General features: G+C 39.0%; 1 protein-coding gene across 3 annotated transcripts; it reads left to right on the top strand.

Moving 5' to 3' along the window:
• On the top strand, nucleotides 1–22127 carry LOC137127732 (protein SSUH2 homolog). Of its 3 annotated transcripts, XM_067505084.1 has the most exons (14): nucleotides 1–126; nucleotides 7168–7298; nucleotides 9152–9232; nucleotides 10390–10464; nucleotides 10546–10621; nucleotides 10790–10919; nucleotides 11802–11862; nucleotides 12613–12734; nucleotides 13899–13961; nucleotides 14095–14174; nucleotides 14853–14945; nucleotides 15298–15403; nucleotides 15716–15823; nucleotides 16826–22127. In XM_067505084.1, exons 2-14 carry the CDS (start codon nucleotides 7286–7288, stop codon nucleotides 16964–16966), a joined length of 1149 nt encoding a protein of 382 aa, XP_067361185.1. In that variant the 5' UTR covers nucleotides 1–126; nucleotides 7168–7285; the 3' UTR covers nucleotides 16967–22127. The 3 variants fall into 3 exon arrangements, with proteins under 3 accessions (XP_067361185.1, XP_067361186.1, XP_067361187.1); XM_067505085.1 differs by lacking the exon at nucleotides 1–126 and having other exon boundaries at nucleotides 7149–7298; XM_067505086.1 differs by lacking the exons at nucleotides 1–126; nucleotides 7168–7298 and adding an exon at nucleotides 7309–7490.
• The last annotated feature ends 1317 nt before the right edge of the window (nucleotides 22128–23444 follow it).

The following is a 23444-nucleotide window of genomic DNA, read 5'->3' as shown; positions in this document are numbered from 1 at the left end:
TCCACTGGGAGCAACTTACTGTTCAGTGTCTTGCTCAAGGACACTGTGACACTTGGACAGGAGTGATTGGTGGAGGACTTCTCTATCCACTTGACAACAAGTTGCTGTGGCTCAGGACATATATGGGTAAGTATGGATTTCAATTCAATTGATTACCTTTTTCAGTTTATTTATGTATTTTGTATGATTCACAACCCCTTAACCTCAACAATCATACTGTAGCTTAGCTACTGTAACTAACTACCAGTAACAAGAGGAACAATCCATATACAAAAACGGTTGTCAGGGTTATTTATGAAAAAACAAATGTGTGGGTAAGAAATTTTGTTAAGTTCTGTCTAAAATCATATCAAGTTAATTTGAAAATCAATGTCAAGGTTTGACACTTGAAGCAGCATTAACAAGTGCACACTTTATTTAGATTCATTAGATTCTATAGTTTGTTGACTGAATTTTCTTATTTATTATTTGATTTGTGTTTGTATTGTTTGATTTAATGTTAAATTATGAATCTAGTGTTCTCATATGTTTTGTTTGCTGTGTTTAGTTTAATCTCCTCTTTGCAGTCAACCCCTGGGCCTACGGCATGTTTATTGTACCCATGGTGACAGTAAACAGCTAGAGAGGTTGTTTACCCAGCAGTTGTCATGGCGACAGGATTTCATGCCAACACCTCTGTGTGGTTGACAAAAAACAGGCTGAGTGTTTGATGATGGATGGAGCAAGGTCTGTTATTGGTGCCCTGAGTTTGGCCTCCCAGGCTGCATACAAAGCCCACCTGATGGGTACTGTACATAACCTGAGTGTTAATGGCGCAAATAGAAGACAGTGTTGTTCTGGAAATAACATTTGAACTGACTGAAGATCTAAAGTAATGCTAGTGGCTCAGAGAATCACATATCCACAGCAGTACTTAATTAGATGCTTCTAATTTCAGTGTACATTGTTTACAGTATCATCATCTGAATTTTACTTGTTGGTATGCTAACATTTGCTCTTTGGCACTAAAAACAAACTAAAGCTTAGGCTGATGGGAATGTGATTAGCTTTCCACGTGTTGGGATACAGTATATGCTAAAGTATTGGAGAAATTATGTTTTAACCCTAAGAATATCTAGATGAGAAAAGTTAGATTTTTTTTTACAAATGATCCCAAGACAGCACAAATGTCTTCTCTGTGGTGGCACTGGAGGGAAAACCACTTGACCAGTCATTAGCTCTTTGTTTTTGTTAGAAGTGAACAGAAATGAAACCAAGCTGCTCTCAAGTAATAACAGACCGGTTACAGACAGGTTGTCCCAGGTCTTATTGATCAAAAATCCTTTCTGTGTATTGATAAAGTGTTTTGTGACCCACACACACTCTGTGGTTGTAAAGGGACAGTAGATGGAGGAGGAGAGTTGAACATTGATTTGATGAGGGTAATGGAAAGAATGCATGACTCTGCTCAACCCGGATGACACACAGACACACACACACACACGCACACGCACACACACACATACACACACGCACACACACACACATGCATGCAGAGTGATGTGTAAACATCCTCTCAGTGGAGGAGGACCAGAGTCTCGGAGCTGTGAGTTCATATCCCACTTGAATCAGTTATGGATAGAAGCATCAGAAAAATGTGCCTCAATGTTTCCTCTGAGGAGTAAAGGTTGTGAAGATCTGGGCTGATCCAACTGAATTTTACAACGACTGACGACATTGTTAAACTTGCTCCTTGCTTGTCTTCTGTTGTTTTATTTACAGTAGTGGAGGATTCGGGTGTTTGTATTACTTTTTTTGGGGGGGGTCTTCTCCAGTTTGAAGCTTTGGGCCAATTTCAGCACCTGGGTCAAGTCCTGTACAGTATATTTGAGCAAGCTGTGATAAGAACTGTTACAGATACATTAGATTAATGTAGGTTATATCTTGTGGCTAACAGCAGCTTAGCACAGACATCTGCATCTGATACAACGTACATTACTGAGATCCCTTGCTGTTAAATGAAGTTTATTTGAGCTCTCACACAGAAAATGAAAATGTTGAATGTCTGAAAATGTTAGTTGAGGTCTGTTCGCGGCTGGTTTAAGTTTCATAAAATGGGTGAAGAATTGGCTGCAAAGATACTGACAGATCCATCTTACGAACCTGGAGTGACCCTTCAGATGTGTGGAAACAAAGATGTTAGTCCAAGGTTAATGGGTGGCGTTAGCTTAAGCAAAGATGTTGCAAAGTAAGTTTTACCTAAAATATGAACAGACCTTGTGTGACTGCCCATCTCTTTCATCAGACATCTGAAAACACAGTGTAGCTGATTTCTAAGCTGTAAATGGAGCTGAAAGCTTCAGACTAAGCAAAACTTTCTGTATTATCTGCATCTGTCTAGACAGACCATTACTGGACATTATTCTAAAGGACATTTCAAACATTGCAGGGCCTCTAAGGTTTGTTTGATTTACAGACAGTGCAGAGAAAGAAGAGAATCAAACAGCCTTTTATGTTTATTTAAACTACACAGTTTCCCTTTTTTTCTCTCTCTGGTTCGGTGTGCAGCCCTCAGCACTGTAACACTGCCTCTTTATACACACACACACTGCCAACTTACAGGCATGTAAACTGATACTTTCCCAGCAGTGAGATGGTGTGAGAAAGACTGTGGCTCCACCTGCTGGTGGGAAGCTCTCATTTTTACAGTTTTGAGTGCTGTGGTCAAATTCTGGAAATGATTGCTGTTAGGTTTTTTCTTTTTTGGGGGGGTTGCATTTTCGTTGGTGCTGCATTTGTGTACCTTTTGTTGAACTGATATGTCTGCTGTGTGTTTATTCAATTAACGTTTAGTTTACTTTCTTTGAAAAGTATTATACTTTGATGTTTTTGTTCATTTTCTGAAAATACGGCTCGACGAATTATAAGCTAATGTCTCCTTTCTCTGTGAATTCCTCCCCAAAAGAAATTATTTATACACGTAGGTTTAACTGTCACTGGTTTTATGGCAATTGGTGTGTCTGTAGAGATGGAGAGAGACGGGGCACGGTATGACAGTTGTGGTGTGACTCCTGCTGTGGGGAATTTTCTACATTTACATTTAGTTATTTAGCAGATGCTTTTATCCAAAGCGACTTACAAGTGAGGTACAAGGCAGCAAGAATCTAAGTCAAGGAGAAAACATCAAAGCAAAGTCCTATCAGAAAAGTGTTCACAGTTCACGAGATACAAGTGCAAGAGAGCAGAAAGTTTTTTTTTTTTGTTTGTTTGTTTTTTAAAGAGATTTAAGTGCATAGGAAGATGCGGAAGAGTTCAGTTTTCAGCAGTTTTTTGAATATTCGGAGAGAATCAGCTGAGCGTGCAGCGTTTGGTAGCTCGTTCCACCATCGTAGGATCATTGCGCTGAACAGTGTTGCTTGGTGTCTTCTATGCGGTGCTGGGACCACCAGACGTCGTTTGTTGGCACCGCAGCAGACGGGAAGGATTGTAGACTTGAATGAGTGAGTTGAGGTAAGCGGGAGCTGTCGAGTTAACCACCCTGTAAGCAAGAGACAGAGCTTTGAACCTGATGCGAGCAGCTACAGGAAGCCAGTGTAGAGATCTAAAGAGTGGTGTCACATGGGTCTTTTTTGGGTGATTAAAAATGAGGCGAGCCGCTGCATTTTGGATCATCTGCAAGGGTTTGATTGTGGATATCGGTAACCCCATCAACAAAGCGTTGCAGTAGTCAAGACGAGATGTGACCAGCGCCTGTACAATGAGTTGGGTTGTATATTCTGTGATGTAGGGTCTGATCTTCCTGATGTTATGAAGAGCATTTTCTACGTGTGACCAATCACACAAACAACACATTGAGAGGCAAAAATCAGTCTGAATAACAGTTGTTTGTTGTAGATTACTGATTTTCTTAACTTGTTTCAAATAACTATTGAACGTATACTTAAAAGTTGCCTGTTGCCAAACGCTTGACCACGACTGTGTACTGTGTTCACGTTTTAAAGGATTCAAAGACCTGAATCTAACTATTTCTTTATTTTATCAGAATTTACAAATTTTATTCTGATGTCAGCCTGATGATGAATGTACTGTTCTCCAACAGAACGCCGGTAATTGGTATATGTGTTAAGATGTGTTGAAGATGTCAATGTTAAAGCACCATTCACATTGACAGCATGCCTAAACACAGTGGAGTCAATCTCCCTGTTTGTGAATGTGGTTGCTCTCTGAGATTAAAGCACATCAGTGGCTGTGCAGCCATCCTGTGCAGCTGCAAAGGTGTGACAAAGCAGGAGCCCACTTTCGCTTTTTAAATCATCCATAGCTATGCTTGTGTGAAATACTATATCAGCAACTGTAAACACATGCTTCCATCATGTTTATCAGGGTCATCAACAATGATGAAGTTTTTTTTTAAACACATTCTGAATACTGTTTATGTCAATTTATTAGACCCCTATTGTTCTATGGGCATAAGACAAAGGTTAAAAGCCGTCTTCCATGGCCCCTGAAAACGTAATGGATTCTGTTCCTCCGTATTCTCAATGACAAACTTTACAAATGCTATGCTAAACAAGTCCAACTGGAAACTTTGTTCCTGCCATCAGTCTCAAAATGTTTCTGATGCTGCTGAACCATTATTTCCATTACTAAATCAGAAAACAGAGTCATAATCAGTGTGTATTACACATTCTTCCTTTTAAATAAATGATCAGAGTTTACAACCTGTAGTTTGCGTCATGGCAATGTATTCAATATAGCGGTTCCATTATGGTTTTTTTGTTTGTTTGTTTGTTTTTTACATTTAGTAATTATTGCTTGTAAGTAATCAAATCTATGCAAAGAAATAACATTTGGATAAGCTAAGGTGATTCTCACAATTCAAGTAGTGCTCATCATGGAATCTTTACTTCACACTCCACAATGGTGGTCGTCAGGTTACTAAGTCAGAGTTGTGGTCGCTGCATAACAAGCAGTCGGAAACGCACCTGATATAGACACTGACACTTTCATTTACATCGTCTTCCGTTGAGCTTGTACTACATGCATTTAATAAGGATAAAATAATGATTATTATTATTTATTTTACATAATGGATCCATATACATGAATATGAATTTAAAGAATATCATAGAACCCTTGTGATATACAAAGAATCTGACTGCTTGGTGTTTTTGAATTTAGTGTCAACTGTTAAACTGTTCATGAGAAGATGGTGATAGACGTGCTGCAGCTCAAACTGAAACCCACATTGGCTAGTGGTATACATGTCCACACATAGACATACCTAAACGAAACAAATCTCCCCTGACCATGCCCCTCCTCATTTGTTACCTGCTCCCCCTATCATGTTTGAACCCCCTGCCAGATTGTCTTCTCATGCTACATGTTAGGTACTTTTGACTCGCATTGTGTATTGACTTTGCTCTGCTCTTTGTATCTTTAAGTGATCCTGGAGTTTTGGTGACTGCATACTTTTGTTTGAACTCTGCCTTATTGGCTTTGTGTTAATGGCCTCTGCTGAGGATACTCTGGCCTTGTTTATGGATTAAGATTCAACCTAGTCTTTGTTTAAAGCGGTTACTCCATAGTTTTTTTGTATCAACTTTATTGAACATTCATTCAGGCCCCAAGTAGCAGTGAGAAATGACACTGTGATTTGCCAACTTTCAAAGGTGGAGTCAGAAGCTCTGATGTTGCAAAAATAATACATATTATTCTAAATTATTTATCTTACTTATCATGCAAAAAAAAAGGTGGGCTACGTTTTTCGATGTTTTTGTAACTGTCGACAAATATTATAAAAAAATGTAAAACCTGCAAAAATTGTGATTGATTTATTTTATTCATATACAGACAAAGAGGTTGAGTGCAACCACTTTTTACACTTTCACTAATCTACACACCTCATCTAACCTGAGTCCTGGTTTGTTATCAGTTTTTTTTTTTTGCCAAAGTCTGGTTTTTAAAACTCAGCTTTTTTCGGTTGTTTGTTTTCCTCACAATGTGCTCTTTTGTAAATTTTTTATTTTATTTTTTGTCCTTCCGGCTTATCCCGTGAGTTCAGGGTCGCCACAGTGGATCATTGTCCGCATGTTGATTTGGCACAGCTTTTACGCCGGGGGCCCTTCCTGACGCAACCCTCCCCAATATCACCGGGCTTGGACCGGCAATGCACAGCTGGGGAGGGGAATGGGCTTTTCTAAATCAATGTAATGAATCAAAATACCAAAAGCAAACTTCAAGTCTGGTACAGTGGATGGGATAATACATACATAATTATTATTATAAAGACTTACACCAAATAATATTCAGTCTTTGTGAGTAACAGCCGGACGTCTAACATGGCTGTCTGTTGGGGGAGGGGGAAGAAAGCTCATTTTACTACATGCTCCTGTTCTTACCATGTGGGCAGAACTTCAGCTGCACAAATGATGCTAAAACCATTTTGGTTTCAACAAATTAAATAACATTAGAAAACTGTTCTGTTTATAATGCATTTTGTGCACAGCATGTTTAGCATTTATTTTGTCCTCAGGTCAACAATCTAATGCTGATAAATAGCTGACATTCCTGGGGTCAAGCTACCAGAAAGAAATCACAGTGACGTTTTGTCTTTTCAAAATAAAAGGATATATAATAAAAGGATAGAGGTTGAATTTCACTTTAGTCTAACAGTTCTCTCTGTGTTTTTTTAAAATAAGTTTTGAATACTGTCCATCAGAGCCATGACCTCTGAGTCTTCCCCTGATTGCTAAACCTCTGGCCCCAGTTATTGCCTGTGTTTTCTCATCTGAAAGCTTTTGCTTCTGCTGTTTTCATTATTATAAGGGCTATTTGAAGAGGAAGGTTCTTTCCCACAGGTGACATGATCAGAGCATTTTGCGAAGATACCAAAAAAATCAACCAATCTTATGCATAATTACATGATGAGCGATGAACTGTCTCCATGCAGCATTTTTCCTGTTTCAGTCCATAGACTTGCATATATTCTTTAATGGTAGTTTCGGATGCACCTATCTTTAGGCTTATCATTTTTAACATATTAAAACTTCTTATATATGGTGGATTATATATAAATATATAAAAAAGGATACATCATCGTAGTCGCAGAATATTTTTTGTGATTTATTAAATCTCTGTATTGTCTAAATTGGGGAAACAAGGTCCTTCCTTTTACTTATTTTGAAGGTTTTTGCAGCTTCCCGGCAGCCGCAGTCTGGACATTTGTCTGCAGCGTGTGTAGCGGAAACATATCGAGGTTTTCTGGATTGATTCCCACCGAGCAGTGTTATCCAACAGCAGCAGGATGAACAGCGCAGGTAAGAACCGAAACACAAGAACCAGCATTGGCCCAGCATTGCGTCCTGCTCCTTCAATTGCTCCAAACACCAGCGGCAGTAGCCGCAGGACGCACAGGCTGCCCAGCGTCATGCAAACGCTTTTAGAAACGGATCCACATACCAACGCGGTTTAAATCTATATGTGGTGTTGGATGTAATTTGATTCTCCATGTAAGTAAAACAGCTTTTAGTTTAGACCTAGTCTGGCGTAAAGGAGACAGACCACACCTTAATCCTATAGATTGGATTGTTTAGTTATTTTTTTTTACAGTTCAAACAGTTTGAAAGATTGTTTTTCTGGAACAATGCGAAATAACCTAACGACCAGTTTATCAACTGGATGAATGAAATAGTCTGCAGACATGGTTTAACCAAACAGAATCATAATCACTTTGTGGCCATCTTGGTTTTATTAGGTGAACACTGGAGAAAAACCCCTAGGCCGAACACTTTCTTCACACTGTACCTTTTTATTTCTGTAGAAACGTATGGATGAATTTTTTTTAGACATTTTAATTATGATCAAACCCTTAAATTCATACTGTCAGAGCTCTAATCAGTCTGAAGAGTTTTAAGATATTTGGTGACCAATCTGTTGCTGCATGTTTACAATTCTATTGATGGATTATTGATTTTGCTGTTTTTAAAGAAATCCGTAGTTTACTCCATTTGGTGGCATCTGATCATGTAGTTCCTCGCTTCTCCTGAACCCTGATCGTTCAAGAAACAACAATAAAGTTGTTTGACTAACAGTTCATTTGGTTTACAGCATATTGAAATGGAGCAAAGCCTTATTAAAGAGAGCAGAAGAAGCTGCTCTGCAGCGGAGCGGGTAATAAAATATATAAAGTGAAACGTGGGATGTGAAAATATGGAACAAACATTAGTACATTTAATTAGTAAAAATACAGAAATCTCCTCTGTTTCCTTTTTTTACTTCCTTTTTCCTTTCATGCATCTTCCACTGATTTTTACCTACATTTCATTTCATTCTCTTTCCAGCTTCCATTTTTTATTTTGACAACTTTTTCTCTCCCTTCACTCCCTCATTTCTTTAGCTCCTCATGTCTTCTCTCTTTCAGAACTTTAGTTCATTATTTACGACATTTTTCTGTTTTTCTCTACCTCATTATTTTATCTCTTTATTTCTCTACCTCCTCATTTCTACACACCCTCCATTCCTTCTTTACATCCTCACTTTCTTTCTATACACACCGTTCGTAAGGCCTCCATTCTTGTTGTTCTCTATCTCTTCCTTTCCTATTTCCTTATTTCCTTCTTAAATTCCTACTTTTTATTTTCTACCTTTTTTTACGAGTTCACAATACTCTTGTTACCTTTTCCACCTCTCTCATTACTTTTCTACTGGGGCTACAGAGCAAGCTGAGTTTTCTCCACCATCTCCCCAAACTACCAAGACTTTGATTATTTTCAAAAGCACACTGAAAGGGTTTTACAGTGAGCCATTAGTCTCCATTAATTCTTATATAATATGACGATCAATCATTAATTAAACTACATTCCCAATCACTACATTTAAAGACCATTTGACCAACACTACTTACAAAGAATGCAGCCAATCGCTGCAGAAACAAGAGCTACATGTTGTCAAAAACTGCAAGTGGATCTTTTTAAAATAGACAGTAAGTAGTGGGTCTAAATAGGATTGCCCCTGTCCTCTGAGGATTCTTATTAATGGAAATGAGACTGCAGTAAGTGCTGGGATGGGTGTGGTGGTGGTGAAAGGCCTTGCAGGGAAAGATGCACTGTGACTTTGCTTCGGACTCCAGTATGGAGTTTATTTAACAGTTTTTTCTTTTCATTTATTCCAGCTGTGTATCCCCCTCTTGCCGCCCCCGCAGCCAACATGTACGGCAACATGCCCAACTATGCAGGAACTGCACCCGTACCAGGTAAGTGACACCCACCCACTCTTCAAAGAACATTCATGTTGTGGCAAATTCTTTATAAGCTGTTGCTGCAAACGGTTAACTTCCACCTCTCGTGCTGCTGTGATAGAGAAGTACTGAGGTACAGTATCAGCCATATTGTATAATCAGCCATATTGAACACTTGGTGGCTTTAATATTGTGGCGGACAGTGGGTCAGTAGCCCTATATGCCAAATGCAGTCAAATGTTTTTGTTTAACGTCCTCTTACAAATGGGCACTGTGTGAAGTTTGCTTATTCTTCCTGTGCTTGTGTGGGTTTCCTGAGTACTCTGGTTTCCTCCAACAGTCCAAAAACATGCACGCTTGGTAAAATGGTGACTCTGAAATTGCCTGTAGGTGTGAATCTCTGTGTTGGGACAGCTGGGATAAGTTCCCCCCTTGTGAGATTCCAACACACACGGGAATTCGGGAGCCAAGAGCCAACATGGGACAGAAAGTGCAGAATACAATTTATTAACAAGAAAATAAAAATTCAAGCTTACAGCAGGCGGGGAAGGAAATAATAAAACAGAAAGCACTCGCTGCCGAAGACAGGAGAAATAATTAACTGTTTGGAGGAAACAAAGTGCTCACCACCAAAAGCAGGAACTGACAAACAATTTAGAAAACAAGCTAACTAACCAAATGCCAAGACTAACTCACTACGATGACTAACTAACAAAATCAAACTTCAAGACTGACTGACGCACTGAGAAGGTTATCAAGCTGGTGGTCGGAAAAAAACGGACGAGAACAGGGACAACATGATACATAGGGAGACACACTAGCAACAAAGAATGGGAATAAAAGTCCCTACAGAACAAAAACAGATGGGTGATGTGAATCAGGTGTCCTGACCTATGCCAGCTGAGGGACTGGAGACAGACTGGGGTGGAACTTATTGGTGGGAAGCCTCAGCTGGCAGGGACTGCGGGGAGACCTACAGAAGAAAGATGACAAAACAAAAGACACAGGAACAAATCAAATCTAACCAAAGAAACATGAAACCTAACTTCTGACACCTCTGGCCGTGTCTCTTTTTTCTGGGCTTCACCTACGCATGTGTTTTCTCTTATTAGCCTGATTAGATCACCTAAATTATTAAGTAAGTAATTATTGTTCCTGTTGTTTGATTCCAGCTGTGTATCCCCCTCTCGCCGCCCCGGCAGCCAACATGTACGGCAACATGCCCAACTTTGATGGCACTGCAGCAGGTAAGTGCTGTCCGAGCCACAGCTCTCAACAAAACGTTCCCGTTGTTGCGGCTACTTAAAAATTTGTTGTTGCTGCTGCAGGAGGTTATGTGCCCCCTCCCATGCCCACTGAGCCTATAGCTCCTCCACAACCCGGCCCTGTACCCAGTGACTGGAGGTAAGAACAGATGTCACTTGCAGATTGATGATTTATGTGAAACAACAACCAACAGTTCACAGCCAGTGGGATGTTCGTGGTGTTTTCTGTGTGAATGTGAAAAGGAATCATGTCGTCTCGCTTAAAGTCATGATGTGATTCTTGTTACTGTGTGTGTCTGTGTTGTAGTATCCCCTCTCTGTCAGAGGATGTGGCTCGTGAGGCATTCAAGAACTTTGCATCTTCTCATTGCTGCTACAGTAGTTCTCCAGCTGAGGATTGCGTCATCGCCAAAATGGAGCCCTACAATACATTCAGGGTACTTTGATGTTCACGCTTTTTGTGAAACTGTTATGTAATGGTGGCACAGCCGGTCCTGACCTCTCAGGGGCCCTAAGGAAAATTCTGCTAACAAGTGTTCCTGACCTGTGAGCCATGTGACAACCATATACCATTTCCACACAGTCACACCTAACCCCCCAGTGTTCCCACTATAGTCATCGTCGCAACAACAACACAGACCCGATATGGGGTTAGTACGAGTTGAGGCTGGGTGAGGATCAGCTAAGTTTGTGCTTGTACTGGCTGACGATCCACCATATTCTCTACTGACAAACTCAAGCACTGTGCCTGCAAATTACAGATAATCGTATTAATTTTTTCAGCTGTATATGGCTCGCTCAGATATCCTTTAATACATTTTCCCAGGTAAAATGGTATATGCCTAATTGATGCCTTTTCCCACTAACTGAGAGACATCTATCATTTTGTCCTTTATGCCCAGTTTATCAACATATTAAATTCAATATAATCAATAGACAATAATTTTTTCCATTATGTAGAATTAGTCCAGATCTGTAACATAACCATGACTGAGAGACCAATAATCATTATCTTATGTTACAATAACGTGTCGCTGTGTCTGGACTGGAAGTGGGAAGTTTCATTTTCTGCATGTGCATATAAATGCGTGTTCGTATTTGCATGTTGGTGTTTGTCAAACTTAATACATAGTCGTAGTTGAGATTGGAGGAGTTTGAAAAGCAATTTCCCAGGTTAGCAGGTTTTCTCTAGAGAGAAAAGTACTGTAAGCTAGATCATCAAGGTTACTGTTCTTTACTGGTATCAGACTTGGAGAGGACAGGACTGCTGCTAAATATATGTTAATGTTATTAATACTGTCCGTGTAATGTAACTCTAGTACCGGCTGGAGACTTTCACAGAATCCAGGTCAACTGAGTGGGCCCACAAACCCCATGAAGGTACACACACACACACACACACACACACATACATACATACATACATACATACATACATACATACATACACACACACATACATTCACAGATATTTAAAAAATATAAATTTCTGGTGCTCCTTGGCCTCCAAATAGCCACAGCACATGCCAGGTAACCACATCGTCCCTGGTTTGAGTTCAACTGAGAAACTGAGGACCATGTTATACCCCTTGTGTTTATTCATGGTTCATGTTCAGCTAATCGCTAAATAAAAAAAAAAAAGCCTTAAATCTAAACGTTCCCCAATTGCTTTCGATCAACATGATTCAAGCAGTGATTTACTTAACACTACTAGACCGTTGTGCTGGTTCTTCTGGAGGTCACACATCGTGAGGTTTAATAAACTTCCTGTTCAGAGTTTCATAGAGAAGTAGATCTTGTAGGACCCGCAAACATAAAAGTCCACACACACAAAGCAGTAAAACTGTTTCAAGTGTCAGTAATAAAGTCAAAAATTAAACCTCTGATGTTTAACTTCTGAAAACTTAAGTAGATTTTTTTTTTATCAGCCACAATATTAAAACATCAGGTATATGTGTATTGTAATAACATTTGTGGTAATTGACAACATGAAGACAACTTTACAATGTAAAAGAGGATGTTCGTAGTGATGTGCACTGAAACCAAAGCTCTGTAAATTCTCAGTTTTATTGTACAATTCGACAGAATTTAATTGACGTGGGTGTGATGTCTGTCTCGTGTAACTAAAAGGTGAACCACCTGACTTCAGCCCCCAGACTGCCCCCCAGCCCTGGGAGATCAGAGCTACTGCTCCCAGCCTCTTCACCGATCACAAGCAGGAGCTCCGCGTGCCCTTCACCTCCTCTATCAAGGTGACTGGTCAATGGAAGCCTATCAGAGAGCAGGAGTCCGCTGCCCCTGACAGCATAGTACAGTATAGATTACACTGGTGCTGGTGTTGTTGGCTTTTGTCAGCTAAAGAACATTGTTGTACCGAAATATGAACTTGTTCCTCCTCTCATCAGCCTGCTGATAAGGCAGTAATGTGAGAAACAGCAAGGCCTATGGCTACATACAGACACTTGCTGTTATGCCCTGTTGGTTGGGGGAATAACAAAGAAGGGAGGCCCCACAGTAACCCCACCCCCAGCCCCCAAGAAACCAACGTCCACTGAATGTCTCAGTCCAGAGCTGCTCCCTAAGCTCAGACCCAAGTATCCACACTGTGGCTGTCTCTGACAGACTCTCTGAGCCACAGGCTAATTAAAAAATAAGTTTTCACATAAAAAAAAAAAAAAAACTGGTTTCAGAGTTGTACCAACGCTTAACTGGTCCTGAACCAGGAACCACACTCCTCAAGGGCTGAAAGTGGGATAATCATGAGTCCATTTAGATGTTTAAGAAGTTCTTCAACATTTCAAAGGAGGTCTTGAAGTTATAGAATTTTTATTTTTCCCGATTCTTAGAGAAGGGTACTTTTTCATAAAACGAAACACAAAGTAAATCTGTCTGGGATTTACTGATCATCAGACAGTTTTGGAAAAGGAAAAGCTCTTCTTGTAGTTCTGTGTTTTTACACATTGAAATGTTTCTGTATGCAAACTTAAACTTATACTTTACCTCTGGTTAGAGTTCACATACCTCTTCTTTTATAGAACTTATGAGGGTCTAGGATTTTGTGAAAAGGTTCAAGATGGAAAAGTTCTGAGGTCATGTTGCTGATTGAGGTGTGGTGTGATAACTTAATGCACCTCTAAAGGCCCTCGAACCTGAGGTCCAGTTACTTAAACAAGATCTAGGTCCTGGAAGGTCTTCTTGAGGTCCAGAGGATTCCAGTGTCCTTTGAGATGTTCCAGGGGTCTGTCAGCTGCTCCCATTAGGAGTTGAGGAGGTTATTGGGGCGTCTTTTTAGGGGGTTCTGAAGGTTTTTGAAAATACGTTAGCTGCTAACATAAAATCAGATTTAACTGTCAGTCTGAAGTAGTAATGTTACTTAAAATATTTGTTATACTGTGTGTGTGTGTGTGATTGTTTAGGACTGTCACAGCTGCCATGCTACAGGGAAGGAGAAGTGTGATGTGTGCAAGGGAAATGGATACGTAAGTAGACCATGAGTCAGTAAAAATAAACCACATAACCATTAACAACATTAAACAGGAAAGGTTTGAAGCTAAAGAAGCAGTGAATCTATAAACCCTTATTTTAATATAATTATTTTGTGTGTTTCTGTAGAAGTCGTGCTTCAAATGTCAGGGCTCTGGGAGGTGTGGTGAAGAGGACTGCACTCAATGTGATGCTACAGGCAAAGAAAAGTACTGTGGGAGGGGGGGAATGGCCTTTTTTGTTTGTTTGTTTTACGCGCAAGGGCCACACACTCGTATCTATTACGAAGGAAGAGTTTATTGAAGATAAAATGCTTAAGTAGCATTAACTGTGGTAGATGATGGAGGATAGAATAGAAATAGTTTTAAAAGAGAGGGGAGATTTGGGGGGCGGGGGGGGGGGGGGGGGGGTGTGTAACGGAAAATATGAAGGTTCAGACGATCACGACAGGAAGGCATTTAGAGACAATGGACCATAAGGGGAGTGTTTGAAGTGTGGTCCCACTCCTGAACCTAAGCATATTTAAACAGATTTTATAGATTGAATAAGCAAAACTATCCAGGTTCCAACAATAAAAGAGAAAAGTCAGTAAAATTTTTGGAAGCAAAACATAATCCTGCCTGATTTGGCTTCTGTACGTCAAACACTTGCTGAGTGCTACTTTTTATGTAATACCAAGTTATTTCAGGAACAGATTTATAGTAAATAGACTACTGTTCCAGAACTTGTTGAGAAGATTGAGTGTTTCTAGACAAGGTTTAAAAGGAGGTTCTAAAAGTCTAGAGAAACAGGGATCCCTGAAAAGTTTACTGAAGTCATGAAAGAAATTCCAATATTGACTTTACATTTAATTAAAATAAATAAAATTTAAAAACTTGTGTGTGTAGGTGTTCAGGGTGCAACGGTCAAGGAATGAAGGACTGCAAAACCTGTAAAGGAAACAAACGCCTGCTGGCCTTTATCCAACTCAAAGTGGAGTGGTGAGTATCGAATGTACTGGGGGTCCTTGAACAGGTTCAATTGTGCTTAGGGTCTTGAAAAAAGTTACAGAATGACTTGCAGTAAGATGTGACAAGGGTCCTTAGAAAGGTAGCTGGTGTCTTGTTTGGTTGGGGGAGTGGCTCCTGAAGAAGTCCCATGCGCCCTTTAACTCGGAAGATGTTCCACATGTCTTTGAAGACCCCTTAAAAGCTTTTTGAGGGATCTTGAGAAGGTTACCTGAGTCCTCAGAAGTTCATATTTCTTTTTTTAGAAACTGCGAAAGTTATACAATATATAATATTCAGGGTGTAGGTGTGTTAATATATACAATTCCTGTTTCGGTGTGTTTAGGACTAACCATGTGGAGGACTACGTGGTGGAGCAGAACTCTGGCCTGAGCTCTGAGGAGCTTCGCTCAGCACATGGGAAGGAGCTGTTCAAGAACAGCCAGCCCGTGGTATAAACACACACACACACACACACACACACACACACACACACACACACACACACACACACACACACAGGTCTATAATTATGAAGACACTCAGTAACTGCACTTAAGAAACTGTGTAATTTAAATCTGCCTGTACATGCAGCATGTGGTCAATCTTTATTTCTCCTCTTCCTCAGAATTATTTTCCAAGCATGACTCAAACTTCTTCCTTCTTTTTTTTTGGGTGTGTGTTGGAGCAGACTGAAAGTACAGTGAGAGAAACAAACATATCTGGTCAACTGTATGTTTATCTGTCTGTCTGTTTTCTCTCAGCTATACCCACTGATTGGGTTCCCAAACCCAGCCATCGCTGAGGCATCAGAGCGTATGATCAAAGACCACCAAACCAAGTATGGTCAGACCTCCAGGATCCTGCAGCAGGTAGGCCAACACACCTGTCCTGTATGACAGATTAATGAAAATGTAATGTACGAGCTGAGAAGAAAAGATTATAAGTCATCAAAACATTGAATGCAGTCAGGAACAACTGACTTGTTCATCTCTGTGTATCAGGTACCAAAGAGTCTTTTTTTTTTTTTTTAAATGTCTGGGTGTTTACAAATTGGACAAACAAGATACAACATGATAGACAAAAGGACTAAGAGGTCTTGATATGAGTGGGCTCATTGGAAACAAAAAAAAACAACAAAAGTCTTCAGCTGTCTATTTGTGCTATTAAATATTGTGAGTGAATTGAAGGTGAAGTTGAATCCAATTACAATCAGTGTGTTAACATAGACTGATTTCTTAAGTGCCATGTTAACGGGAAAGCTGGTTTCCGAAATCGGGGTAAGGGATTAGACAAACCTGGTTTCTCCAGGTAGGTTTCTGTCAAACAACTGCAATATCTTCGCCATGTATACACGTAACCAGATTTCGGTTTTCACCAACTGTGCATGTGTGAAACAGCAAAAGGCTGCAGACAGAAACATGCAGCTGAGAAAAAGAATGAATGACAGTAGAGATTATTAACAGGGCGTTGCTGCCTCATTGCTGCCTCAAAAAGAAAAGTCAGAAAGCAATGTTTTCTGTCACTATACAGCTAAAATCATTATAAAAAAGGCTTACCAAGTAAGTCAGAGGTGGAGGAGAAATTCTGCTGCTGTATGTATACTTGAATTTCCAGTAACCAGGGTTAGTTAAATTCTTAAAACTCCATATATTATTCGAGAACTGATTTCTGAAGAGCACTCCGGTTTCTAAAGTGCATGTAAATGCATGTAAATGCATGTAAGTGCATGTAAACACAGTCACTGCCAGTAAAAGCTGTGTGAGATGTCACTTTAAGTGTGAACGGTGAAAGCAAAGTGCCAAGTGAAGTTTACTGTATTTATTTCACAGTTGATTCCTTTCAGACACCTTTTCTCTGTCTCTTTCTTTCAGAGGCAGACGGTAGAGCTGATCCCAATCACGAAGGTGAACTACTCCTGGAAAGGCAAATCTTACTTTTACATTGTCTATGGCAACAACAACAGCGTCAGCGACAGCAACTACCCAGCAACTTGCTGCTGTGTCATCCTGTAGACACACACACACACACACACACACACACACACACACACACACACACAAACACACACTGGTCTTTCTATAATTGTGAGGACATTGTTATAGTTGTTCTAAACATCAAAATTAAGTACCTAGCGTCAACATTTACCATAACATTAACTTCGGGCTGTGAGAAATGGCTCAAAATATAATCATTTATATTATATAAACATTCTATATTTTTTCGTATGGTTTGAGACATGTAATTATTACAATCTCATGGGTTTCACTGAATCTAATGTTTACAGGAAAAAACCACAGGGTGTCTTTTTTTAATTAGAATTTTAAAGAGTATATTAGTTGTGAGTCTTGCATAAATTAAGTCCGTTGTAGATTTCCAGTCCATCCCAGTGGCAGGGCGCTTGGATATTTTACAGGCTACATAGCTCTGCGGTTTTTAAGTAACTGGTGTTTTGTGAACTTTCTATACCACTGTTTTCTTATTCCACTTACATTTACTAATTCTTTGTGTTTTATGTCAGTTGGCCACATTCAGAACAGACACATTTGTCAGTTCTATGTAATATTAATTTTGTCACTCAGGGCTACATAAATGCATTTCTAACCTTAAGCCACTGAATCAACACTTTGACGATGTAAGAACCAAGCAAATTTACCTAACACTGGTGGTATAAAACTAAAACGTGTCAACACAATCATAGAAAGACGCATACACCCATACACATGCATAAACGCACACACACACACACACACACACACACACACACACACACACACAGGGCCCTAGGTATAGCCATAACCAATATTTGCCTAACCTTTGCCTTAAACCTTGTCCTAACCTAAAACAAGGTATTCTAAATTCTAGGAACTTGCCTTTAGCCACATGTGGAAGTCGATCCCCCTACTCCATGCAAACGTTTTTGGGCCACAACCGTAGTAATATTTGTACACACACAATCACATGACTGTGGCCTTAGAGGCATTTAAAAGTTAGGGGCTTCATGACAGTTCCACCTGAAAACTATGAATTTGAGACTGCCTTATACCTATAGAGAAATCTGAGACTCAAAAATGCTTTTAATCTGGTAAATTTACTCATTTTGATCTCGTCTTTGTTCACTTGATTGGGAATGAACACATAATTGGAGATTTTAATGACATTTTCATTTTTTTCTAAAGCATACATATAGTATTGAGTGACATTTGGAGTATTTCTTTGAATATATTTTAATTTTATTACAAACAAGTTAATCATCACAAGCATTTTGACTATTTTGTTACATTTTAAACATTTGATAATTTTTATAATTTGACTCGAATTCTTTGCTCTTCATCAGTGTCATGGTAAACTCGGTGAGAGCTTGGTTTAGAGGTTTTGATGATTTACTTCAAATGACTGGAGCCCATGAGCTAACTGCTAACTAGCCGTAGTCGACTGCATGATAAAGTTTCCTTGGTTGCAGTAGTCAGAACTTTTTAAAAACCTTTTGTTATTGTGCAGCAGACACAATATATTTTATTCAAATGCTTAATAGAGTCGTTAAGGATTATGGAGATGCGTTAAGTGCTATGAAGCAACTTTTTAGTTGTCCTGCATTTAAAAGTACTTAGATAAAAGCATGGACTATAATCTGTTGTTCACAGTTTAGTAAGTGTCTTAATCGAATGTATGACAATTATAACCTCAATTTTTAAAGTGTATATATATATATATATATATATATATATATATATATACCTCTGTATGTGTGTTCTGTCATAAGGCAACATAAAACCACCAGGTATTTCATATCATATCTAGCTTTATAATGATGACAACCACTGTGTTTTAAAAAGAGATAATATCATGGCTTTATGAAAAATGTTAAAGTCATATTGCCAAGCTCTATTTTCTGCCTTGCCTAAAGCTTAAGCTTTTTCTTGTGCATTTACATAGTGGAGGGTCTGCAAGCGTTATCCTCAGTGAGCAGAGGCCATTAAAAATGAATAGTTTTATAAAAAGTCTTTAACATTTTAAAAATCTTGTTTTTGTCAAATGTAATGAAGTTGTGGAGTTTTCCACCTGACACCACCATATATAACAGCTTTAACATTACCAAATATCACAATAACTCAGCAAAACAGCCTTATTTGTTGAACCAAAACAGAATCTGAGACCTGCTGGACATGCACTCAGTTACAGTTGTATGCAAAAGGTTAAGAAGCCCTGACAATGTCCATGATTTTCATTTATAAATATTTGGGTGTTTGGATCAGCAATTTCATTTTGATCTATCAAATAACTGTAGGACAAAGTACAACAGATTTGTTGGATTAACAGAAAATGCGCAATATGCATCAAAACGAAATTAGACAAGTGCATAAATTTGGGCACCCCAACAGAAAAAATCACATCAATATTTAGTAGAACCTCCTTTAGCAGAAATAACAGCCTCTAGACGCTTCCTATAGCCTGTAACGAGTGCCTGGATTCTGGATGAATGTATTTTGGACCATTCCTCCTTACAAAACTTCTCCAGTTCAGTTAGGTTTGATGGTTGCCTTGCATGGAAAGCCCGCTTCAAATCATCCCACAGATGTTCAATGACATTCAGGTCTGGGGACTGGGATGGCCATTCCAGAACATTGTACTTGTTCCTCTGCATAAATGCCCGAGTAGATTTTGAGCAGTGTTTTTGGTCATTGTCTTGTTGAAATATCCTGCCCCAACATTATTCTCAAGAATCTGCTGATATTGAGTGGAATCCATGCGACATGCATAACGCCCCTTGTTGTTATGACCAAATAACTCAATCTTTGTTTCATCAGTCCACAGCACCTTATTCCAAAATGAAGGTGCCTTGTGTGGAATTATAATTTTCAAGAGTGTTATGGTGGTTGAAGACGAACTTTTAAAATAATGCTATAATAAATGCTTTTCTAATAAGTGAGCTTTAGCAAGTAGGTTACTGATATAATATTGGACAATAGTTTGCTTCAACAATTATTCTTATTATTCTTCTATCTTAGGGTGTAGACAGCTGCAGGACAAGTCGTCTATTGCGCACACACACACAGCTTAGCTAAGGGAACAGCAGGTACAGAGTAGTGCTACTCCTCATTCTAACAGAAAAACAGGCAGCTGGTTTTAACTGATAACACACATAGTTTAGCAATGATCAGGACAGGAAGGGTAGAAAAAGTACTGGGAATAAGTGTTAGAGTGAAGTTGCAGTTAGTGCAGTGCAGTGCAGTTAGTTAGGCTTCTTTGGCATCACTCTCTCATACAGCTTCTCCTTGTGCAAAGTGCGCTGAATTCTTGAACGATGCACAGTGACACCATCTGCAGCAAGATGATGTTGTAGGTCTTTGGAGGTGGTCTGTGGGCTGTTTTGACCGTTCTCACCATCCTTTGCCTCTGCCTCTCCAATATTTCATGTGGCCTGCCACTTCTGGCCTTAACAAGAACTGTGCCTGTGGTCTTCCATTTCCTCACTATGTTCCTCACAGTTGAACACTGACAGCTTATATCTCTGCGATAACTTTTTGTAGCCTTTTGCATACAACTGTGTCCAGTGTATTAGGTAGATTACATCTAAAAGTCCTGTTTTTAAAACCTTACTTAAAATATGCAAATATAGTTGGTGAAAATGTATGCAAACGTTTGGTACTGACTGTTTATCATTGATCATTTTACTGTTGTAGCTAATTCTTGACAGTTTTGCCATCCAATATCAGTAACTGCATTTAATTAAGGATTCATTTTCACTTATATTTTACTTGTTCAATTTGAAGAAAAAAAAGAGAGAAAATAAGCCCAGTTTTACTCGCTCAGTGATTGTTCCATCAAGCCAAGAGTCCAAACCTCAAAAGCATAAAAAAACATTTTATGGTACAAAAGAAAAATTTTGTTTTTCTTTTTCTAAACAAAGTGTGATTTATATGCAAAAATCTTAATAACGTAACTAGAAACTACAGCTCTCACAAAGTGGTGGAATAAGCAATTTTTTCCCATTCAATTGGAATGGACTAGAAGTTTGAAGTGGCAGGTAAATACTCAAACTACAAGTACCTCAAATAAAAATGTATAGTCAAAGATCAACAACTTTCAGCTTGTCCCTTGAGGGGTCACCACAGCGAAACGTGTTCGCACGTTGACTTAGCGTGAGATTTTACGCCGGACGCCCATCCTGCTGCAACCCTGCTATTTTGTCCAAGACCCAGGTCGCCCTTGGTGGCTGGGCAGGGCCACATCTGGTGCTATGGCATTCGAACCTGCAACCTTCTTCGTCCCAACCAAATGCTCTACCACTGAGCCCGATAAAATCGTACAGTCCGTCGCAAATATGCAGCCCTGGTTGTATTAGATAATAGATTACATCAAGACTAATGATGGAAAATTACACTGTTGTATGAAATTAATCTCACATTCCTGGTAATTTTATATAAATCTAAATGGTGCAGTTTTTTACAGCTACCACACCAGGAAATAAAAACCTGCTTTTAGTTTTTGCAAAGACTTTTCACCCACCATCCGTGTGGCTTCCTCAGTTCTGTTTAATGAGGCTAGATTCTAAACTCTGGGGAGACATTAAGTCATTGTCTTTTAGATAATAGATTGTCAAAACTCAAGTGCTCTTCCTATGATGCAGAGCGGCCTCTGTAGGGGGCGCTCTGTGCATTGACTCTGCTGCTTACGCTGGCTGCCTTCGCTACAACCACTTGAACTGTGATAAACAGGATGAACCTCTGTTTTATGTTTTACTGTTAGTCTAAACAGTCACACATTTTTTTTTTTTTAGATATATTTTGGATTATTTAGTCAAAAGATATTCCTTATATTTTTTTTTATACCATATAACAGATTAACAGTCTAATTTAAATAGTTCAATGGAATTTCATTTTTAATATTTTTCTTTTTTGCTAGCCAACTGTTTACAGCAGCCAACTGTTAAACCTCACAAGTTTTCATCATGTCAGTTACTTTGACTTTATTCTTTTAAAATGTAAAGATGCTAGTTAATCTGTATTGAGTGTGATGCTTCTTTTTCCTGCAATGTAAAACAGTACTGTAACTAACAACCATCTCTGCTACTAACCCAGTGTACTCGATGTAATAATCTGTAGTTAATCTCTGTAGAGTAATCTCTAGTTGGTAGTACAGTTAAAAACTGAAAATAAAAGTACAGCTGAGCTTCACCTGCTACTGTCACATTTGTTTACATCCACATCCGCACTTCTAATACTGTTTCCGCAGAAGAACTGTTGCAAATTCTCCAAGACGTATAACTTGAAAAACCTGTACACAAGAAACCTGTTGCTGAATTACTTTTTCTATATTAAGCATGAAGTTAAATTACTAATGATTTAATTTCAGTACACATATGATCATACTTAAAGATACAGTGTGCAACTCAAAGAAACATTTTGGTTGTTTTCTAAATAAACATATTGTCCAGAATATACATATGGGCACTAAAACCAACATTGAATCTTCTTTATTAAGGCAGCAGGATTAGCTTGCGTGTCTGTGCCACAAACCTTTGTTGTTGCTAAAAAAAAAAATTCCTTTATTTAATTAATTTATTTTTAAATATCAAATGGATAAGTCACTCCCCTTGGATGACACATTTGTTCATTCCAAAGTCTTCATTCAGTGGCATAGACGAACAAGCTGGTCCAGGATACAGACTGAAAAGCGAGTAAGATTTGGGTGGTTTAAGCATCTGTAGGTTTTTTGTGAACAATATCATTGATTTTGAAAATGACCTAAGCTATTCGCTCGGCTACAGTAAAGCGCTATAACTCAAAATTAATCTCTCTGCACTTATTTACAGTATTTTGGATGTAAGGTTAATTGTGCTGAGCGACATGTTTGCAAAGACTCAGTGATACGTTAACGGCCGTAAAAGCTGCAATAACCAGGTTGAGTAAACACAGATCTAGTCACTGGACGTCACACAGTATGAGTTTAAACCCCGTGATCTGCACAACAGCTGACGATCATGCTCTAAAAACCAGTGAAGTTGCTGGTCTGTGGGGATTCTCAGTCATCCAGGTCATGGTTATCCCAAAGTGCTGTTCAGTAAAAACTACTTCTGCTCGTGGTTCTCCGAGAGGTTTCCCTTCTCCTCTGAAAGGCTTGTTAAAGCACAAGTGCAGTTGCCACTGAACAGCACTTTTATGAGTGTTTGCTGTGAGCTACACTAGCTATAGCTGTTGACCTGCCTCCATCGACTAATGTTATCTGCTGCAAACAGTAGCAAACATCCGCCAGTAGAAAGACAAACAATTTGTGAGGTTTTCCAGCCCTTTTAGATTTAAAAACTAAGTGTTTTCTCAGATATTATTTTACATAAACACAAATGTTACAAATTTGTGTATAGACACACAAACTGACATACAAATCCCAGCACAAACACACAAATCTAAGTACGCACACACAAACCCCTCTACACATACAAATAATTTAGCTACTATCCTATTCCCATAAACTTTGAGTTGCTTTTTAGTA

The sequence above is a fragment of the Channa argus genome, chromosome 5 (assembly GCF_033026475.1).
Source record: "Channa argus isolate prfri chromosome 5, Channa argus male v1.0, whole genome shotgun sequence".
NCBI lineage: Eukaryota > Metazoa > Chordata > Actinopteri > Anabantiformes > Channidae > Channa > Channa argus.
This window is presented reverse-complemented; position numbering and strand designations above follow the sequence as displayed.